General features: G+C 34.4%; 1 protein-coding gene and 1 non-coding gene across 2 annotated transcripts; one reads left to right on the top strand and one right to left on the bottom strand.

The window, feature by feature from the left end:
- Positions 1 to 291: 291 nt before the first annotated feature.
- Positions 292 to 11,713, bottom strand: LOC105986226 (gastric triacylglycerol lipase-like). The gene is made up of 9 exons (XM_013017043.1): positions 11,612 to 11,713; positions 11,281 to 11,398; positions 9,925 to 10,123; positions 9,191 to 9,300; positions 8,409 to 8,545; positions 2,804 to 2,947; positions 1,993 to 2,064; positions 1,221 to 1,292; positions 292 to 531 (listed from the first exon to the last, which is right to left on the bottom strand). Exons 1-9 carry the CDS (start codon positions 11,711 to 11,713, stop codon positions 292 to 294), a joined length of 1,194 nt encoding a protein of 397 aa, XP_012872497.1.
- On the top strand, positions 2,394 to 2,461 carry Trnaa-ugc. Its single transcript has one exon. It is a non-coding gene; the product is annotated as a tRNA-Ala (tRNA).
- Positions 11,714 to 23,480: the final 11,767 nt, after the last annotated feature.

Genomic DNA, 23,480 nt, shown 5'->3' with positions numbered 1-23,480 from the left:
CAAGGAATCAATATATTGCACCCCAGAAGCTCATGCCTGTAGTCTAAGCTACTCAGGAGGCTGAGAACTGAGATCATAGTTCAAAGCTATCCAAAGTATGCAAGTATGTAAAACCCTCATCTCCAATTAAGCAGTAAAAATGTAACAAGAGAAGTTGTTCCTCAAAAAGTAGAGGGCTAGTTTTGAGCAAAAAAGTTCAAGGACAGCACACAAGCCAGTACCCGTACACATTGCACACGGAGAGGAAACTCTACAAGTGGCAGAAATATACGTAAAACCAAAGAAAAAATTTCAATCTCCTTTAGTTTCACTGAGAATTTTGAGGATACCACTAAAAACTTGAGTAGGAGCATCCTTACCTATGAGAAAATCATTATGATTATAGTAAGAGATTTCCTTATTGTAAATGAGATTAGAAATTCTGCGTTCCAGATTTTGAACATCCCTGGGATCTGCTAAAACATCTCGTCCACCACTCCACATTGCAGTCGGGACCTTCATGTTTTCCACATTGTACTCTGGAGGAGTGGACTACAGGAAAATGAGGAATATCAAAGTTTATGTTAACAATATATCACACAGTGAACTGTAAGTTGTTCTATTAAGAAATGGCAAAAATAATGTCATGTTTATGATAATTGAAATTATGGAATTTCAACTTTAGTCATAAAGGACTGGACTTTTGATCAAGACTTTTAGCCAATACTAAACAAATGACTTGTCAAATCTGAAGCTATATGAACCTCAGGTTCTTTCCATATTAAATGATATAGATAAATCATGTAAGGTTATTGTGTTGTTTACAATAATGATATATTAATTACAAGATATAAATCAATTCCATTTATGTATGAATGTGTATATATTTCTGTGATCTATATAAATATAGTTATATCAATATATATAATTATACATTTATGTACATATATGAAGATATGCATATGACTACCAATATATTTATATAAATATGCATGTAGATATATAAATATAGTTATTTATATAGATGTAGCTCAGTAGATAGATAGATAGATAGTGTTTGGATCATATTACAACAAAAATTCATAATACTGTTATGATTACAACCCATTCTACATTTACCTATGCCAGTTTCATTGAAATACAAAGTATTTAAAAATACAAAGTCTTTGAAAAAACAAATGATTGGTTAGAACTTTAACATCTTTTCAAAAGGCCAAATCAACATATTTTTAAAAGCTTACCTGATTATAGTGTTGAAAATTTAGAGAAGCACTTCCATAATCATAAGCTTGAAATGTACCTGTATGAATAGCCTTGAATAAGGATGAAATAAATTATTATTTCTAAAATCTTAGTGAGTATAACTAAAAACAGCTGATTTTACCTTCTTATTTTATATTGTGGCCCAAGAATTCACATTCAATATCCCCTATATAAATCTGGGATTCAGCCTTGAGCTGAAGAACTGAGGGACAGCACCCAAACCTAGAGTTCAAGCCCACAACCGGCCAAAAAACAAACAAACAAAAAACATAAGGAACCCATAGCAGACTCCAGCACCTGGAAGAGTGCATCCAAAGCATCCGATTTTGCCAAGATCATCCCTAGGAGCAAACACGAGCAGTCTAGGCTGCTCAACCCTTCCAAAGGTGGGAATTACCAGCGGTCTACAGCATAGAGCCAAGAATCCTATGTAGGTCAGACCAGCAGCTGGAGGTAGGTCCCCAACAGAACCCAGATCAGGCACAGACTCTCCCTACCAATACAGAATCAGCAACCAAGCAAAGACAGACACACCAAAACAAAATTGCAGATCAGTCTCCAATAATCCCCAAACCCCCATGCGAAAATCTGTATAGGTTGGGAAGTATTCTTGGCATTAGAAGAATACTTAAACAGGATATATACATTGGCCACAAAACCAAACAGATAGAGAATAACAGAGCTCTATCAAAGAGAAAAGATTGTAAAAGACAGAAAGAAGAAAATGAAGGAAGGTCAGAAATGTTATACCTGAAAATAGTGTAGCAAATTTTGAACAGACGAGCCTGATGGCATGAGTTGCAAATACACATCATAGCGACTCTATGAGGAAGAATAACATGGTGGCATTTGTTGGTGATTCAAATATTTGTAATAATGAGACTCTTACAAAACAATGTAAATGTATTACATCAATGGATAAATCTTTCTTCAACCATTTTAGAGAATACTAGATTTCAAGAAAATAAATGCATTTGTGTGTTGTATATGATACCATTTAATAACAATAAATTTTTCTGAGAAAGTCTAAACCAAATGACCAGTAACTACATAATGACATCAGTTATGTGAAAATGAGATCAACATCCATCTAGATATAATAATAGAAATTCATGCACACACATATATAAAGAAATTCCTATAGGGTGCTGGGAAGGTGGCTCAGTGGTAGAGCGCTTGCCTTGCATGCATGAGGCCCTGGGTTCGATTCCCAGCACCACATAAGCAAAAAGAAAAAAAAAAGCCAGAGTGGTACTATAGCTCAAGTGGTAGAGCACTAGCCTTGAGCTGAAGAGCTGAGGGACAGTGCCCAGGCCCAGAGTTCAGGCCCCACGACCGGACCCCCCCCAAAAAAAGAAAAGAAATTCCTATAGGTAAAGGTTAATTTAGAAATAATACACAGAATGTATTCTGATACATAATTTAGTTTATGTATATTTTAACATGTTTATATATTGGGCAAGTAAATTGCCCTAGATTTTAATAATTATTAATTCTAGCAATGTCACATCACTAGCATTATCATACAAAGTCATTGACTTTAAATCAAAATGACACATACCTCATTCAAATTTTTTCGATCATATCCATAAAAAAATGTAAATATACTGTTACACAGAAAATGAAATATCTTATAGCTGCATAGTTTCTTAGTAACATCATTGAAATGTGAATAGGGTAAAATTTCTTTTTCACCAAATATGAGCTGAAACGATATATTTGAAGAAAATACTTATTAGAAAATACATTTCTTTTTTTATATGTTGTTATTGTAAAAGTACTGTACAGAGGGGTTACAGTTACATGAGTAAGGTAATGAGTACATTTCTTATTGAGCATTGTTACTTCCTCCTTTGCTTTTCCCCTACCATCCCTTCCTGCCTAACCTCCCCAACTCCTCCCTCCTCCCAAGCCCAAGTTGAAAAGTTCATTTCAACATGGTGTCTTGTACATCTCATTGTTCCAATGATTAAACTGTATCCTTATTTCAGAATTTTGTTATTTCCCTTCCCCTTCCCAAAATAGAAAAAATGCATATACAAGATGCAAGGCACCAGAATCAAATACAGTGAAAACAGGGGTTATACAAAAGAAACACAAGAAACATAGTACATTATACATACATTAAAAACAATAGCAAGAAAAAAAAACCACTTGTGTCCCTATCTTAGGATTCATTTCACTTAACATCATCTTCTATGGGCATATGTACATAGCTTTTGACCTTTTCTGCTTGTCCTAGACTTATACTAGTTATTGCCAATAAGGAAAACCATGGAACCTATGTTTCTTTGGGCCTGGCTTACTTCACTTAATATAAGTTTTCCCAAGTCTTTCCATTTCTTAACAAATGGGGTGATGTCATTTTTTCTGATGGAGGCATAGAATTCCTATATATATCACATTTTCTTGATCCATTCATCTACGGAAGGGCATCTGGGTTGGTTCCATATATTAGCTATGGTAAATAATGCTGTGATAAACACAGTTGTTTTAGTATACCCTTGTTTATAATTGTTTGGGTAAATGCCACAAAGTGGGATTTCTGGGTCATAGTGGAGCTCTTTTGAGGAACCTCCATACTGCTTTCCAAAGTGGTTGAACAAATTTACATTCCCACCAACAATGCAGTAGGGTTCCCTTTTGGCCGCATCCCCTCCATCATCTGTAGTCTTGATTATAGCCGATCTAACTGGGGTGAGGTAGAATCTCAATGTTGTTTTGATTTGCTTTTCTTTTATGGCTAGAGAAGTCGAACATTTCTTCATGTGTCTATTGGCCATTCTTATTTCCTCTTCAGAGGAAAATATCTTTCTTATAACAAAAACAAGAAAGAATAACAGACCAAAAGCAAAATTGTGACATAATAATGGATGTTTTAACATCCATTAGACAAAACTCTTGTCTATATAAGAACACATTGGAAGTACTTTTTTTTAAATCAATCTGCCTGTAATAAACAATTTGATTGTAATGAATTTGATCTCATTACCTATAAAACTCACAAGTGGAAGGTTTCTGTGGCACATGGTGATAATCCAGGCTACTTAGGAGGCTGAGATCTGAGAATCAGGTTCAAATCTGAGACTATTATCTCCAAAAAGCCATCAAATAGCTGGAAGTGCACCTGTGGCTTTAGAATTAATGTGCTAGTCTCGAAGAAAAGAACCCAAGGACTTTATTCACACTTAGCATTCAAGACCCAGGCCTTCACACTCACATTGATACACATATACACACACACACTCATACATATACACACACCCCACAACTTAATAGAACTTGAAAAAAGTGAAACTGTATTTTTTATTGTTATACATAGAAGGTAGGAAAACAAACCCAAAGTTTTAATGTCTTGAATCAGTAAGTAGATAAAATTTATTCATTTGAAGATCAGTAATATAAATATATGAAAATAGTGATTAATTAAAAGTTGAAAGATTAATTTGAAGAGATGGTAGAAAAAAATCAGATAAAATATGTCACTAGAATTAAATTAAGAATAAAATATTACAAGGTGTTTGAAGAAAACTTTCATGTTATTTTTACACACAGAAAAGTCTGAAATTGTTTAAACACAGAAAATGCGAATATCTGTATTTATAGAAATTAATTCCAGGAATAAGAAGTCATCTTAGAAACCACTAATAGATCTAATCTCAGATAGAAAAAGTGCAAAATAGAAAGATACACATCTTTGAGATAAAAAAAATGAAAGAATGAAGTCAATAAATAGAGAAGTACATATTCATATACAATTAATGAATCCATTGGCAAGAATTTCTAAAAATTTAAAAATGAATCCTTAGAAAGAGAAAGCAGCCATCATTTATGCATGTCCAGAGCTAAAGAGATAAAATTATTAAAATGTGTAAGTCCACAAATATATAAAGGTTAGTATTTATCAAGTCTGGGGAGAAGGGATAATAATGCATTTCTTTTTCAAATGATGAAAATATTCTGAAACCAGAAAATTGTTATAGTTAGAAAAATAAACTCAAAAGCATGAAGCAACTGTTTATAAATATTGATATCAGGCAACCCAGAACTCAAAACCATCAAGCACATAAACAGAGTCCTAGAATTACCTGAAAGAGATTACCAGAATATATCATATTTCAGGGAACAATACAAAACCTGGCAGTCTTCCTGAATTAATGACATGGGGTTAAAATTTTGAAGAAAACAAGATAAAGATTTTATGAAAAAAATAAGTGAGAAAGGAGAGAAAAGAATGACATAAATATATACAGGTCCCACAGTCTGTTCAGTTTAGTTTTAAACTGCAGATGCAATTGAAGAAACAAAAGTGATTTGGCAGCCAGGTGCCAGTGGCTCATGTCTATAATCCTGCTACTCAGGAGGTTAAGAATTGAGGATCACTGTTCAAAGCCAGCCTGGGCAGAAAAATCCCTGTGAGACTCTTATCTCCAATTAACCACGCAACCAGAAGTAGTGCGGTGGCTCAAGTTGTAGAGTACTAGTCTTGAGCACAGAGACCCTGAATTCAAGTTCCATAACCGACAAAAAAAAAGTGACTTGGCATAAACTGCAAATGAGTTGCAGCTGTGTTACCGCAGGCAAACATATATTAGATAACCTACAGATAAGATGCTAGGAATATAGAAGATCTTGCCCTTTGCTGGCAGTACATGAACAGATCATAATAGAAACATCTTTCTGATCCCATCACTGCAAGTTGGAAATGAGAATAAGAGATTTAAAATGCCTACAAATGTCAAAATATCATATGAAAAAAAACTGGACTTTAAAAATGTACTTCCCAAAATGGTTTAAAAAATGACATCAAATCTAAGTCATGTGATAATCCTCTGAGGAGTCAAGATAGAATTTATGTACTTTCATTTTGTGGATGTTGAAAGTCTTAAGTGACTCACCTACATTTGCTTAGAAACAAATTCAAAGAATTCAGGAGTATTTTGACTCTAAAAAGAATTACATTTCCACTATATTTTGCAGCATACCATTTTAAATAAGAGCACAATAATGCCAAAAGTGATGACTATGATCAAGATGCATTGTCTTCATAAACTGCTTTGTTACAACACCTTCTTAAAGAACAAAAGTCTACAACCATACCACCTAAAATGTGCTAGACCTCATTTGATCCAGGAACCACTAAATATAAATACTTAAAATGATTTCATTTATAACCTCATCCTATTCCTATACACTATTGGGAAAGTGGATGGAAAGTTCTAGATACTAAGAATAAGAACAAGAAACTTCTCTTTAGTGGTGTACTGGTAAATGTTTGACAGTGGGTTCTAACAAAGTACTGAGTGAAAAGTACTGTGTGAAAAAAAACTTTGCCAAAGAAATAATCATTTGAAAGCTCCAGACAATTTTAGAAATTAGTACAATATCTAGAATAAGCATCTGTTCCTGCTGAAAACTAAATAATGGCCAATTTTTAAGGTAATTTGGAGATATTAGTCAGATACCATGGTTTGTTCTGGTTTCTATTAACCAAGCAAACAGGCAATGCTTAACCAAGTAGATAGTGAGGGCCAAGATGGAGAACTGAAAATCAGCAAATTTTATTTGTTCCATGAATAAGACAAAAATCCCATTACCCACCAAAACAAAACCCAGCTCCAGTATCCAGAGAGGAAAGACAGAGGGAAAGACAGAGAATCCTACAAGGAGTTGGTCCATTCACAAAGATGCAATCCAGAAGGAAGCAATCATGCAAAAGAGACGGAAAGCACTACCAAGCCACCGTTGGCCCTTCTCCCAGGGGAAAGAACCAAGAATTAGGCAGTTAAACTCAGTGGGTCCCATCTAGGGGTCCTCAAAATTGGCTGTGTATAACACAGTAAATAAACAAAGAAAATGGCTGAGAATTTTACAGTCTGAACAGGGATGAGGGTGGCTGGACTGGTCCATTGGGAGGGCCAGGCTGGAAGTGGAATCTGGGGGTTCGGCGTCCTTTAAGCCCCATCACTGGTGAAAAATTGCCCTCTAACAAGGTTTCTCTGGGAACCTTGTGAAATGAGGTCATCCACGTGACCAGGATGTGAACTCAGATTTATAGACTTATAAAGAATTAGCCAGTAAATGCTTAAGCTGCCTTGAGAAGCCATCATCAATCCACACTCTTAAGTCTGGACCATCTACCCTGAGAAACAGGTCCCAACAGGCTTGGTTTTGGGTTCCACCATTGATGGGGTCGGGGTCTGAGAAACTTGGATGGGTCATGTAAACACCCACAGCAGCTTAAGAAGACTGTTAGAGGAGACCACCAGTAGGTTAGGAAAACTAAATTAGAAAAATGGATTAAAATGCATGTCACTTTGTCATAGATTTGGGTTAAACAACGAAAGAGATGAAAAACATAGTGGTCACAAACAATGACAAAAATACAGGAATGAAGACTAATTTCTTTCGAGAAGTAATGCAAACAAGAATAGAATAGTATCTTTAATGAGCCAGAGAAAAATCTAACATAACCTGGAAATCTAGAACTCTATCCCCAGTGAACATATATAAAGACACAATTAAAATGTGATTGAATTCTCCTGCAAAGGCAATGGCTTATGCCTGTAATCTATCAGTTGAGAGACTAAAAATAACTAGCAGATCTGCTAATTCTAGGACTCTATTGACATAGGCCTAAGGTTAAGTTGATATTGAAAAGGCATTGTATCTGATTAATAGTTTCAAAAAAAACCTGGACCACAAGGTAACTTTCCAAACCTAGAAACTAAACATCTAAGAGAAGCATGTTTCAAACATTATTTGAGTAAAAATACTATATGGTTTTCACTTGAATGCCAGACTGGATGTTTCCATTTGTTATTTCTATTCAATAATCTTTCATAGGTTCTAGCTAGTGTGATAGGATTCATACAAAAATAGTAAGATTTTTAAAAAATGGTACACAATACGAATGTTGTCCTTATTCATCCATGGTACTTGAAGTAGAAAACATTAAAATTTCTGAATTTATTTAAAAAATTAATGAGAACTGGTAAGTGACTTTAGTAACATTACAGGATATAGAATTAATATTTTTTAAAATAATTTTGGTTACATTTAATGTATAAGGAAACATTTTTCCAGAAGAGAACATAAAAGTTTTTCTGATTTAGAAATCTTGAGGATAAAGACAATATCTGATACAAGCAAAGGAAATCACAAACCTTGAATACTCCTGGGGGAAGGTATGAAAGTGCTTGCAAACCACCTGCTATGTATTTAGCAGTAGCAATCGGAGCCAATACAAAAGAAACCTTAATTTTTTGGGCCAGTTGAGGATTTGTTGCAAATGCTCCAAAAGCTGGTAAAACAAAGCAAAACAATAGGTTGGTTTGCAGGTATTTTCTCTTTGATCATATTTCCTATACTATCGGGTTAACCCTAAGATTTTGCATCTGTTTTTCTTTGCTGTACACTGCATATGTTTTAGCATTTTAGTCTATGACTAATAACTTTTGTCCAACAGAATTTAATTTCCCAAAAGTCCAAATATACTTTTTCTGAAGATGAACACAATTTGTTTTGTAGGTCATGGGGCTTGAACTCTGGGGAACATAATTATTTTTTTAAAAGTAAAAGTAAAGAAAATGCCACTATTATCTTTTAAATTTCCACTTGTGAAGAACTTCATATATCCATGATACATTGATGGTCATTATATTTTATGTTTTTTTAAATACATGTTAATATTTGCTGGTTTCACAGCTTATTGGAAAATGTTTTACTTATCAATGATTGTACTGTGAATTTTGAAATGTATATTTATTTGTACAAAAATCAAATAACTGTATCACTATCATTTTACAATTTTAAATTCTTAGCCTGTCTCATCGTTAAGTAGTTACAATTATATGAATGGGTTCTAAGATGAAATTATTTTCAAAGAAATTTTGTTTTTCCTGACAGTAATCCTAATAGGATCCCTGTGTAGAATCTCTTAGCATACCGATGAGGGTGCCCTGGGAATGGCCCACGTAGTAAATCTGCTTCTGTCTTGTTTCCTCCAAAATGAAATCAATGGTAGCTGGAAGATCATACTTGATCATTTCATCATAACTGCCCAAAACACAAATGAGCAAAACTTGATTTAAATCTTTATAACAATGAAATTATAAGTTTATTTTTAATTATTCCTTAAAAGTCTTTAGAAAAGAGATATTGGACATTCTAACTAACTATATAAAACACTTACATATCTTAGGAACTATTTTACCTGCTTATCAACAGTACTCATTCAAAGCCCACAAAATATCTTCAATATCTATCTGTAATTATGCACATTACATAGAGTTGAGAAAAAATCATAATTATGATCCCACTCAATTAAAAGGTTAGAACAACATTCCACTACATTTTTCTACTATATTACGTATAAAATACCCAAGTACATTTTTTGTCTTTGTCTTCTATCCCGGTTCCATTATGTAAAAATAAAAATGGTAGAAACTGCAATCGAAATAAAAATAGTAAATGATAGGAGGAATGACTTTTATATTAGTTTTCATCTGGATTCTTAAGCACATTAATAAAAATTCAAAGCCCATGGCAAGTGTTTCTAGTTTTACAAAATAATATTTAACAGGTACATTAGTGAAAGACATGGACACTAGTTCTGTGAAAATAATTAAAATTTCAAATGTTGAATAAAATTTGAAGGAAAAAAATAAAGATTTTACCTACCTAAAAGTCCAGAATTCTTTAGAATCTGTGTCTAGATACAGGTGTCTCTTGGACCACGTGTTTCCTCTGCTGTTTCCCATCCACACATCGTAACCAGCATCGGCCAGTATGAAGCCCAGGCTGTTGCTGGGGAGATTGGCAACCCAGATGCCAGCAGTTGCAAGGAAACCATGCTGTAAATATACTACTGGCTTTTGCCCTGAAAAGGAAGTGTTCAGGTCACAATGATATAGCTATATCGACTCAGCTTGAAACTCAGCTTGAAACTGCATGTCATCTTCAATGTATCACATTCATGGTATTTTCTGTTGTTTTCAAGGCAAAAGTATTGCTGCAGTGGTATATTTCAATGTTTATTTCTGTCTGAAGTTATCAGTTTTTCACAGTGAATGTGTTCAATTTGTAGAATTTGTGTCTTGTCTATTTAGTTTGGATCTGTACTGAAATTGAAATCAATCTCTCATGATTTTACTTCGCTTTTCATTCAAGGCTGCCAAACTCTACTTCTGTTTCTGCTAGTTAATTGAAGGTCTGACTAGCCTGGACTTTTCTGCCCAGGCTTACTTTAAACGATGATCCTCATATTTCACCCTCCTGAGCAGCTTGTGTTCCAGGTAGAATTCACTAGCCTAGACAGTCATACTTTTGAAAATAAAAAGTTCAAACCATATTGGAAACAAAATAAATGGGAAGTTATTAAGAAGGCCTGTATTCGAAGCCTGCAGGAGACAACAAAAGGGTTTTGCTACATGGAGACGAAACTGGGCTACCTAGTGAGTTTCAGACCATACTGACTTCATAGTAAGACCTTGTCTCTAAAACCTAATGATTAGGCTTGCCGAATAGCAGTCAAGAGTTTGCCTTGAATATACAAATGCTATTTGATTTCCAACATCTATAACAACAAAAAAGCAAAATTGAAATGTATAGATATTAAATGAGACTGAAAAGATTCATATGTAACTATTTCAAGACAAAAATTCATTTCTGAATTTAATACCAAATACACACTTGGATGCCAAGCAGAAGGACAGTGTGTGTAGAGAACCAAATCTTAGATGTTATTGGAGCAAGACCAGTAAAAACCACTCACTGCAGTAAACTTAAAGCATCCCAGAGTATAAGTGTGTTTGAAAGGAACAAGTAATTGTATTATGTTCAGCAAATGAAACTACACAACTGGTAGAGATTGTGTTTCTCCTTCACATATAGCAGCCAAGTCAGCCAAGTCTCATGCAGAACCTCAGCTTTGTCTCTGGGAGTCAAAGAGGTCTGTTTTCTGAGTGGGAAGTTCTTGCATAGAATATATTTGGTTTGAGATTTGAGAGCTCCAAGTTTCATTCCCTTCAATCTTACCTAACTGAGAATCTTTGTTCTTCCCATGAGGAATTCGGCAGACTTCAAGGATGTAACCATCTTTAGTATAGACTTCATATACTTCACTTGGATATCCCCAGTAAGAAATTATCTGCTTCTAAATGGAGAAAGCATAAATTGTTTAGTTATATGTGTTTTTGAGCTCAGTTATTTGTATCATTTCAATATAGAACTTTTATTGGATTGGGGAAAATATGCAAAACCATTTTTCAGATTGTAATAATGCATGACATTTCAAAAAGATGAATGAATTCAGTAGTGATCAAACTAATGGAAATGCTTTCACTAGCAGTAAGTAATTTTTACTTACAGTATTCATATTGGCTTCAGGATTCTTGTGTTTTTTATAGGGTAGACACAATATATTGCCAAGGATATGCACAAAGCACATTGTTTTCAGTAGCCACCACATATTTTACCTGGAAGGGAAAATTATTACTAGCATAAAGAAGTAAATATTACAATGCAAATGTATGTTATGGGATATCACAATATTTCCATTAGTAATCTTGTCCCTGGGTCATCATTGCATTTAACCACCTATTACACTCTTTTTATAACACTTCTGCTATTGTAATTACTCTTTCATAGTCTTGTACATGAATCTATTTTCCTAGATCACTTTTAAACGATTACTCACTCCTTACTAGTTCAAATCAGAAACACACAAAATAATTATCATTGGTGTATGTCTGACCTGAAGTAAAGCAGAATCTGACCTGATTCTGTTTAAAATGTCATTTCTTATTCACAGAGTGAGACCAAAGGAGGATAATCTTAGCAGAGTTTCACAAGTTGCAATCGCTGTGTGCATCGGCTCATACAAAATTACATGTATCTTAATGAAGTCCAGGAAATGGAAACGAGGTTTGTCTTTTTTTCTCTGCTGTTTTAGTTTTCTTCTCCTTTTGTTTTGTCTGTTCAATTATCTGTCTTTGGGAGGGCAAAGGATGGCACAGAAATGGTGGGACAAAGAGTGAATGCAGTAGTGATACTCACCAGACACTCGGTTGAAAATGAACTGTACATTTGTGGGTAGAGATGGGAGCAAACAATGGAGAAAGAGAGGGAAGGGGTGATATTGTCAAAAATAAACGTATACATTACCTGACTTATGTAACTAACTCAACTGTACATCACCTTTATAGTAACAATTAAGAAATTTTTAAAAAGTGTTATTTCTATTCAAAATAATTAAAGAATAATGCATTTTCCATTCAAATGAATAATTCTAACATAGAAGAGTCTAACATAGAAGGAACAGTTTGCTCTGATTTTATAACACCTAACAGGTATTGTTTAGAATCTATATTTTTTTCAAAGGTCCTTAAAATCATACCACAAAAAAAGAAAAGAAGGAAAAATGGATTTTACCAAATACAACATAATCAACTTGGAATGTTGTCCTTTACCTAAGGTAGAAATAAAATTCATATGTAATGATACTAATTGCATTTTATATAAAATAATGTATTAATATAAAGAATTGTACTTACTGTTACCAAATGTAACCTCTGCCTTCTGGTTTGTTAAATGAATTTTAAATTCTTTTTCTTCCTTCTACTTCAACATATGCACCTATGTGTATGTTTTCAAGATGGCCTTTCTCAAAAATGGTCAGTTGCTATATTTATAGTGCAGTTATCTTATAGTGTACTTATATATTTGTGTAAGAAGTCAAGTATTGCTTAAACTATCAACTCAATAAGGTAAATGGTTTCATAACATCCTCAGAGATCATTATCTGTAATTTCTCAGCTATAAATATTCATCCTCTTGATGACTTTCTTCTTTGGGTATTCTGTAATCCATATATTATTTTAAAAGTTTCTTAATATTTGAGTAGGATATTAATGCTGTAATAGTAGGAAGTGATTTCAAGTATTGGGTGTAAACAATGTTTTATAGGCTTTTAAAGGCTATTGAATTAATTATTATAAAATAAGTCATACAAAATTGCTAGTGTCATTTTAATTTGCTATTCTTTTCTATGTGGCACTATTTATATTGGCAGTGACAGTGAAGAGAATTACAATCCCCATCCATCTAAGAGACAGCATGCCTCATTCCAAAGAAGATTTAGACCACTCAAACTTTAGCAAAAGCTTTAAAGAAATTATGGCACCAATGGCACATGTCTGTAAATCCTCACTATTCAGGGGACTGAGATCTGAGGACTACAGTTCAAAGACAGTTCAGGAAGGAAAGTCCTCTTATCTCCAATTAACCCCCAAGTGGAGTTTTGGCTCAAATGGTAGAGAATTAGTCTTCAGCAAAGAAGTTCAGGTGTAGCACTCAAGCTATGAGTTCAAGCCCCAGGCCTGTTATGCACACACACACACACACACACACACACACACACACACACACACACACACACACACACACACACACACAGAAATCCTGGCTTATAGAGTGCTAAAATGGCAGGAATGTAGTACTAAAAAGAAAAAAAAAGAAAATGTCAATTCGTTCTAAATATAGAAAAAGAGAATGTAAAAGGATTTTTGTGTTTTTTATTGTAAAAGCACCATACAAAGGGGTTACAGTTACACGAGTAAGGAAATAAGTACATTTCCTATTGAGTCTTGTGACCTCCTCCTTTGTTTTTCCCCTACCATCTCTTCCCTCCCCACCTCCCCAATTCCTTCTCTCTCACCCAAAGTTGTAAAGTTTGTTTTCAACATAGTGTCTTGTACATCTCATTGTTACAATGGGTCAACCTGTATCCTTATTTCAGCATTTTGTTATTTCCCTTCCCTCCCCAAATTAGAAAAATGTATATACAAGATGCGGGGCGCCGACATCAGATACGGTGAAAACAGGGGTTATACGGCAGCGGAAGAACATACAAGAGAAACAAACAAACAAAAAAATTACATAGTACATTTTAAATACGTTAAAAACAACAACAAGAAAGAAAAAAAACAGTTTTGTCCCTATTTTGGGTGTCATTTCATTTAACATCATCTTATATGGTCATATATACATAGCTTTTGACCTTTTCTGCTTGTCCTAGACTTATATTAGTTATTGCAAATAAGGGAAACAATGGGACCTATACTTCTTTGGGCCTGGCTTCCTTCACTTAATATAATTTTTTCCAAGTCTTTCCATTTCCTAACAAATGGGGCAATGTCATTCTTTCTGATGGAGGCATAGAATTCTATTGTGTATATATACCAGATTTTCTTGATCCATTCATTTACTGAGGGGCATTTGGGTTGGTTCCATATCTTAGCTACAGTAAATAATGCTACAATAAACATAGTTGGGCTGGTAGCCTTGTTTGTGATCGTTTGGGTAAATATCCACAAGTGGGATTGCTGGGTCACAGGGGAGCTCTATGTGGAGTCTTTTGAGGAACCTCCATACTGCTTTCCAGAGTGATTAAATAAGTTTACATTCCCACCAACAATGCAGTAGGGTTCCCTTTTGGCCACATCCCCTCCAGCATCTGTTGTTATTAGATTTCTTTATTATAGCCATTCTAATTCTAACTGGGATAAGATGGAATCTCAATGTTTGATTTGCATTCCTTTTATGGCTAGAGAATGTAAAAGGATTTTGACAACATGAATAGCTCATCCATTGATGATTTTGGTAGTTATTTTATATTGATAGAAGTCACTTGTGAGGGCTGGGAAGGTGGCTCAGTGGTAGAATGCTTGCCTTGCATGCATGAGATCCTGGGCTGGATTCCTCAGCACCACATAAGTAGAAAAAGCTGGAAGTGGCACTATGGCTGAAGTGGTAGAGTGCTAGCCTTGAGCTGAAGAGCTGAGGGACAGCACTCAGGCCCAGAGTTCAGGCCCCATGACTGGCAAAAAAAAAAAAAAAAAAAGAAGTCACTTGTGAAGTGGCTATATGCTTCCATTTCATTGAATATAATAAATGTGTGATTATTGGATTTGAGAGATAGGAATAATTCTTTCAGGATGATATAACCATGCTATTTCCACATGCCACTAGAGAAATGCTTGGTTGTTTGCCATGGAAAAATGAAACAAATGAACCAAAGAAAATGATACTGATCAACTGGAAAATTTTATCATCACAAGTAATATTTATTTTACCATTTGGTGATTGGTTATGGGAAAATAAACATTTCTAATATTTATATAAACATTCATGAACTCAAAACATAGGATTTCTTCAGAAAAGGCTGTTTGATTCAAGCTGTCAATTGTTCTTTGAAGCTATCAAAGAACTAGACCTATTTTTGTGTATTTTTTATTTTACTACTTTTAGCATCGAGTTAATTAAACAAAATTTTTTTGAAGTTTTAGGTTTATATGCAACAGGCATTCTTGGTATAATGATGCAAATACATGTGGCCTTTCTGATGAAACTTAGAAGTTGCTGTGCATAGCTTGTACAGTACGGTGAGTAGGAAACCAATCATGAATCCCGTACAAGTTAATTGACATTCAGAACCTTCAACCTCACCACAATATGAGAATCTCTGTTACTCAGAACACCTGAGAAGTTTTGTTTTTTTTGTTTTTTGGGTCCGATTGTGGGGCCTGAACTTCTGGGCCTGGGCGCTGTCCCTCAGCTCTTCAGCTCAAGGCTAGTGCTCTACCACTAGCCACAGCGCCACTTCCGGCTTTTTGCTTATGTGGTGCTGAGGAATAGAACCCAGGGCCTCATGCATGCAAGGCAAGCGCTCTACCACTGAGCCACCTTCCCAGCCCACACCTGAGAAGTTTAGATAACTACTGAAGAAGCAGAGTATCAAGGGCTCCCTGACCCACATGGCTCTGTTGCATAACAACTAACCAGCGATGTAATCCAAGTCAAAAGAGAGATGGGTAGAAGTTGTCCAAAGACAACATTAAAAGGAAAGAGAATAAAGTGAATAATACAAGAAAATAGTTCTCTAAATGAAAACAAACCAAAAATCTCAATTTACTCCAGATTTACTTCAGATAATTTTCAATTTTTATTTCCTTTTTCTGATTTGAGTTTTTTGGTTGTTGTTGGTGGTCGTGGTGGTGATAGTGGGTGTTTTCTTAAATTATTTTTTGTTTGTTTGTTTGGTCAGGTGAAGCTTGTACTTTGGACCAGGGCATTGTCCCTTAGCATTTCAGCTCAAGGCTAGCAGCTCTACCACTTGAGCCACAGTGCCACTTCCAGTTTTCAGGTGGTTAATTGGAGAAAAGAGTCTCATTGATTTTCCTGCCTAGGCTGGCTTTGAACCAAGATCATCAGATCTCAATATCCTGAGTAGTTAAGATTGCAGGCATGAGCCACCAGTGCTCAGCCTGTTCCTGAGCTCTTTTACTCAAGGCTAGCACTCTACCACTTTGAGTCACAGTTCCACTTCCAGTTTTTGAATGGTTAAATTGTAGCTAAGGATATTAAAGGGACTTTTCTGTGTGGGCTGGCATTGGACTATGATACTCAGATCTCAGCATCCTGAATAGCTAGTATTACAAGTATGAGTCACTGAAGCCCAGCTATTGCTTTGATTTTTGTTGAGAGTCACAAACAAGCTAGTAAGCATCAGCACAGAGAGGGTGACATGGATCAGAAAGGCTTGCCCAGTAAAAATGTCAGAGAGAAAATGTCAGAGAGAAAATAAAAACTATTAATTTAAACTATCCAAGCATTATGGTTTGTGAGTCATTAGAAAAAGGTGTCATATAAAAGATCCCGAACAGCAAAAATGAGTCCAAGGCAGAAGGAACAGTATTGGAGGAATATCGATACTTCAAACTCTGTTACAAATCTATATTAATCAAAATGGCTTGGTACTGGCACAAGAACAGACCTGAGGACCAAAGGAATAGAACTAAAGACCTAGAAATGAACCTGCAGACCTATGGCCATCTAATCTTCAATGTGGGAGCCAAAAAAGACAGCCTCTTCAGTAAATGGTGATGGCAAAATTGGTTAAACATCTGTAGAAAACTAAAGTAAGATCTTTATATATCAGCCTGCACCAGAAACAATTCCAAATGGATCAAAGGCCTCGAGGTAAAAGCAGACACCCTGAAAACATTACAGTAAGGAATAGGAGAAACTCTAGGGCTCCTTGGCACAGGCCGTAATTTTCTTAATAAAGACCCAGAAACACAGCAAGTCAAAGAAAGATTGGGCAAATAGGATTGCATGAAACTGCATAGCTGCTGCATGGCAAAGGACAGAGCTAGCAAGATCAATAGAAAGTCCACGGATTGGGAGCAGATCTTCACTAGCCATACAATGGACAAGGGTCTCATATCTAAAATATATATCTAAAATGGAAGTCAAAAATTAAATCCTCCAAAAACAAGTCCTCAAAGAAACAACTGACCTATTAGTAAGTGGGCTAAAGACTTAAAAGAGAGACTTCTCTGAAGAGGAAATAAGAATGGTCAGTAGACACATGAAGAAATGCTCAACTTCTCTGGCCATAAAAGAAATGCAAATCAAAACAATATTGAGATTCTACCTCACCTCAGTTAGAATGGCTAAGTCAAGAAATCTAACAGCAGATGCTGAAGGGGCTGTGGCCAAAAGGAAACACTACTGCACACAAGTTTATACTCTGTTCAACCTCTTTGGAAAGCAGTATGGCGATCTTCAAAAGACCACACATAGAGCTCCCCTATGACCCAGCAAACCCACTCCTGGGCGTTTACCCAAATGATCACAAACAAAGCAACCAGCACAACTACATTTATCGCAACATTACACACCATAGCTAAGATATGGAACCAACCCAGATACCCCTCAGTAGATGAATGGATGGAGAAAAATATATATATATATATATATATGTACACACACACATATGATGGAATTCTATGCCTCCATCAGAAAGAATAACACTTCTCAAGTTGTTGGGAAATGGAAAGACTTGGAAAAAATTATATTAAGTGAAGTAACCCAGACCTAAAGAAACATAAGTCCCAAGTTTTCCCTTATTTGCAATAACTAGTATATGTCTAGGATAATCTTACCAGATAAGCAGAAGTCAAAAACTGTGCACATATAACCATATAAAATGATACTAAGCGAAATGAACCCTAAGATAAGGCCACAAGAGAGTTTTCTTTGTCACTGTTGTTTTTAGTGTACTATGTGATTTTTTTTGTTTCTTTTGTATGTTCTTCCCCCACGGTATAACTGCTGTTGTCACTGTATTTAATTTCAATGCCCTACATCTTGTACATACATTTTTCTAATTTGAGGAGTGGAAGGGAAATAACAAAATGCTGAAAGAAGGACATAGGTTGACCCATTATAACAATGAGATGTACAAGACACTATGTTGAAAAGGAACTTTACAACTTGGGGGAGGGGAAAGAAGTTTTGGAGAAATGAGGAGGGAAAAGATACTAGGGAAAAACAAACGAGAGGGTAACAATGCTTGATAGGAAATGTACTCATTACCTTACTCATGTAACTGTAGCCCCTCTGTACAGTACTTTTACAATAAAAGAGTATTAAGAAAAATGAAGAAGTTAAAATGGAAGGATCAAGGTGTTTAGAATTTCAGGTACCATTACAAGGTAACTGAAAGAAGCATAGATAATGTGTCATGGACTGCTTGTCTTCAAACTCTAAAGTATTATTTTTCTCTGTAACTTGACAGATGGTTTATGAGTTTTATAACTTTGCCATGACAAAGGGTGGGAGAGTTGGTAAGGAAGAGATAGTGGGAGAAAAACAAAGGAGAGGGTAACAATATTGGATAAGGAATGTACTCATTACCTTACTCATGTAACAGCAATGCCTCTGAACAGCATTTTTACAATACAATAATTTTTTTTAAAAAAAAGAAATCAATTGTGAGAAAATCATTTGAAGTATTTTCATTAGCAATACAAATAAAATATTCATACTGACTTCAGGATTATTGGAGTTTTCAGATACTAGAAAAAAATGTATTCCTTCACCTTGACATAAAATATTTTAAAAAAGGAAAAAAATGTATTCCCAAATATATGGATAAATAATACTGTTGTAAGTAGGAACTACATATTGAACCTGCCGGGCACAATATTATTAGCATAATGCAGTAAATTCTTATATTAGAACAAAAAGGTATTTTATTGATTATTGTAGTATTTCCACTTGTAATCAGGATCTTGGTTGTCATCACTGAATATTTCTATTACACTCTCTTCACAAATCTGCTATTGTAAGCACTCTTATATATGTATCTCAAGCTATTTTTCCAGAGCACTTTTAATCTATTACCCTTGAGTTCTCTAAGTGAAATTTACACAAATAATTGTAATTGGTTTACAATAGAATCTTTTGAATAAACAAAATACTAACATTAGCATCTCAGATTGGGAGTCTGAGTAAGAGGAAGTTATAATTATAATTTAGGTGAAGGTGTAATGTTAAGGAGTAAAACAATCCAATGTAACTGGTGAGACTTCAGTGGATAGACATTAGTAAGCAGAAACATGTGGGGAAGATGTCATGTGATGCTGCAAACAGACTGAAAACCAGGAAGAGCTTTGAAGAGGTTAGGTAGTATTTCACTATAGGTCTGAGAATGTCTCTGTTTTGTCCAACACCTTGATTTGAAATGATGGGCTTCCAGAATTGTCAGAAAGTATACCTCAGTTTAGGATACTTTGTCATGGCAAAGTTATAAAACTCATAAACCATCTGTCAAGTTACAGAGAAAAATAATACTTTAGAGTTTGAAGACAAGCAGTCCATGACACATTATCTATGCTTCTTTCAGTTACCTTGTAATGGTACCTGAAATTCTAAACATGGACAAGAAAATTGTTTCATTATTGCATTAAAATAGCACAATGTCACAATAAAATAGCACAAATCAGCACCATAGAGATATTCTACTAAATAATTCATTGGTTCACTCAGTATTACACCCGATGTCTATAAGAACAGCTAGCTTATTTCAAATGTTCAGGGCTCCTAAGTTTCTCTCTTTCTATTTCAAAGCTCATTCCATTTCTCTTTCATTTGGCACCTTGTTACTCAAGAACTTTTGCATTCACTGAGATCAACCTGATTCTCACTTTGGAAATTCTCAATCTGTCCTTTCCTTGGACAGCTATGGATCTCTATACTTCCTCCTTTCCATGCACAAGTGTCATTATAATGCTAAGTGTATCCTCTTATGACTATGAGCTGTTGTTCTCTAACATTGATACATTGATGCCACAGTTAAAGGTCTTCTCATGAGACACTAAAAAATAATAATAACAGATTCTTTCTCTTCATTATCTTAGAATGTAGACTAGAGTTCAAGCAGCAAAAGTTCTTTCTGTGTGTTTTCTTGCCAATTGGTTTCATGGATTACTCATTTCCATTCTCAGTTTACAATGACTGAGGCCCATGTGGGTCTACTCAGCAATTATATACTTGCCCTTAAAATCCCTTATGCAAGGTAATACTAAAGACATAGTAAAAAAGAAAGATGACTGAATGATGTCATAGCTTTCTTACTCCCTATCTCTAAAAATACTTGCTATTGAACAGTTGAAAGTTGATTAAATTATGGAATACATCTATTTGGAATAGCTTTAAAGTTTTCAAAGAATTTAAATAAAAGTACAAACAAATGTTTCTGCTCTTTCTGAAGCTACATTTATCTCTGTCCTAGTTTCTTTTCCAATTTTAAATTTACTAATTCTTTTTTACTTGCTGCACTAAACTTTTTGTAAGACACCTTAGGGATTTCTTACTAGACTAGACATAATGCTACTGGTTTTGGAGAAAAGGCCATTAAAAGGAGTTAATTGAGCCAGTGCTGGTAGTTCACGCCTGTAATCCTAGCTAGTCAAGTAGCTACTATCTGAGGATCACAGTTCAAGACATCCCAGGCAAGAAAATTCCTGAGACTCTTATCTCCAATTAACCATGAAAAAGAGAGAAGTAGAGTTGTGGCTCAAGTGCTAGAGTGCTAGCCTTGAGCAAAAGAGTACAGGGGAGAGTTCAAGGACAGGATTGCCCCACCTTACCCTCCCCCCCAAAAAAATTAACTGAAGAACTATCAGGCTTTGATAAAATAAGGGATGGCTTATAAGAACACTATAAGTGGATATAAGAAAGAAAAAATAAAACTGAATAAACATTCAGATAACAGAACACCTGTGAAGTTTGAGGGACTTACTTTAATCAAAAGTACCAATCTTTCTTTCCTTACATAACTATGAAAAATCACAGGTATTTTAATACTGTCCTTAGAATTACTAAAGTTCACTTTTATTTTAAACATGAATGCTTGTAATAAATATTAAATATGCTTTCAAGATCTCCTTGTGGCCTTCTGTAGAGACTCTCAATAAAGTGCCATTTTATGCAAAATAATTTAAGAATGAAACTTTTTTTTTCAATTTAAATTAATAATTTTAACATAGAAGAGATAATGCCCAGGGACAGTGTGCCCTGTTATTCTAATAAATATAAGGTATTTTTAAAATTATGTTCTTTTATTTTTCTCAAATTCCTTAAAATTAAAATAAAAATAATTAGAAAAGCAGTATAGATATATTTTTAATGTAAATAATACATACAATATTCTGTTTCAATAAAGAATTACATTTTACCTAATATAGAAATAAAATTCATATATAATTATATTAGTTGTGTGTTATAATCAGTAATGTATTTCCAAGGAGTCATACTTATTGTTACCCAATGTTAATTCTGCCTTCTTGTAGATAAAATGAAATTTAAATTATCCATTTTTCCATCTTCATCACTATATATAAATTCATGTGTCTATGTGTTCTAAGTGACCTTTCCTCCATGATTGCCACATTGCTAAACTTCCAGTGTGCTTCTGTATTTGTTAAACAAGAGCTCAAATATTTTATAAACTAGAAAGTCAAGAACATTGTTCCAAAACACCCTTAGGGCTTCATTATTTCTGATTTTCACCACTAGAGTTCCCTTTTCCTTATGTCCTTGTTCTCTGTGTTCTATTTTATAAATTTTGGCAAAGCATTTGAATAGGAGAATAATTATATAAGTATGACCCTGTGAGATGTTTCTTAAGTATTTGGGGTAAACAATGTTTGTCTTTGAAGGTCATTGTACATAGAGTTACAATATCATATCAACTTTACAAATGTATGTTTCCAACTGAACCAAGAGAAGACAATTGCAAAAAATTGTAAGATGATATTTTCAAAATATTTAAAAACAATAATCATATATATATATATATATATATGAAAATACTCACTGAGTGATGCAAAGAAAACCAGTTCAATAGGAAGGAAAAAGGCTAACACAACAGAATAAACCTCTCACAAATGCCAACAAATATATACACACTTCCATTCCCTAAATGAGTAAATATTAAAATATTATCTTTGGAATGTAATGGCAGTATCCAGTAAAGTTCAGATATAAAAATTCCTCATGCAGAAACATCTCCCAAGTATCCTATAAAACAACCTGACACATACATCAATAATAGGCATGATTGTTCCAGCCATGTAGCCTGGCTCTGGAAATGTGTGGAACATATCTGTACTGAGGAATTTTCTTATGTTATGAGACTTTGTATTAGGGAACAAAAAAAAATGCAAGCTATTCCAACCCGTTGACTGGCCAGAAGCAACAATAAAGGAGAGAATGAACAGACTGCACCTTTGCTCATTGAAAAGGGCTCATAGCTTATCAAGATAAGGATTAAAGGACAGATTTACATAATGTCCACATAGCTGTTTGATATTTTCACTTTTAAGTTTAATTTTATGTTTATTTAGTTATATATACATTTACATACAGTATGTATATAAACATACACTATGTACGTACTTTATTTTTTATTTTGTTTATATTCTCTTCATTTTCTTTTTATTCTCTTCTTCTTCAAATTGTCAAAATCTTATGCTCAATCTCTGCTGTTAAAATTTTGGCAATTTCTGTTTGCATTTTTTTTCCTGCTCCTGCATTTCCATTTTTGAATGTTCTGACTTTGCTTTAGTTTTCCATTTTAAAATATGATTTTATTGCAGAATTTTCCATGTTTTAACTATCTTTAAATTTTTTATCATCTTTTAAAACATTGTGGTTTCTCTGTTCCTACTACCACTATTTCTATTGCTATTGCTGCTAGCGTTATGGGTAACTTATTACTTCATCTCTATTCTAGGTACACTGCTATTTGTGGGAATCCTTGTTATTTGATACCTTTTCCATGTGTACTAGAAATGCAATATATACTCTGTATATATTCATAGAAG

Source organism: Dipodomys ordii, unplaced genomic scaffold (assembly GCF_000151885.1).
Source record: "Dipodomys ordii isolate 6190 unplaced genomic scaffold, Dord_2.0 Scaffold34, whole genome shotgun sequence".
In the NCBI taxonomy this organism is placed as follows: Eukaryota; Metazoa; Chordata; class Mammalia; order Rodentia; family Heteromyidae; genus Dipodomys; species Dipodomys ordii.
This window is presented reverse-complemented; position numbering and strand designations above follow the sequence as displayed.

Excerpts from the sequence above, each read along its gene's own strand:
- LOC105986226 (XM_013017043.1), bottom strand. The coding sequence starts at position 11,713 with ATGTGGTGGCTACTGAAAACAATGTGCTTTGTGCATATCCTTGGCAAT. Across the intron at positions 9,301-9,924 it reads AAAGAATTCTGGACTTTTAG|TTATGATGAAATGATCAAGT; the intron begins GTAGGTAAAATC and ends TGTTTTGGGCAG. Across the intron at positions 1,293-1,992 it reads ATTTGCTACACTATTTTCAG|GCTATTCATACAGGTACATT; the intron begins GTATAACATTTC and ends TCCTTATTCAAG.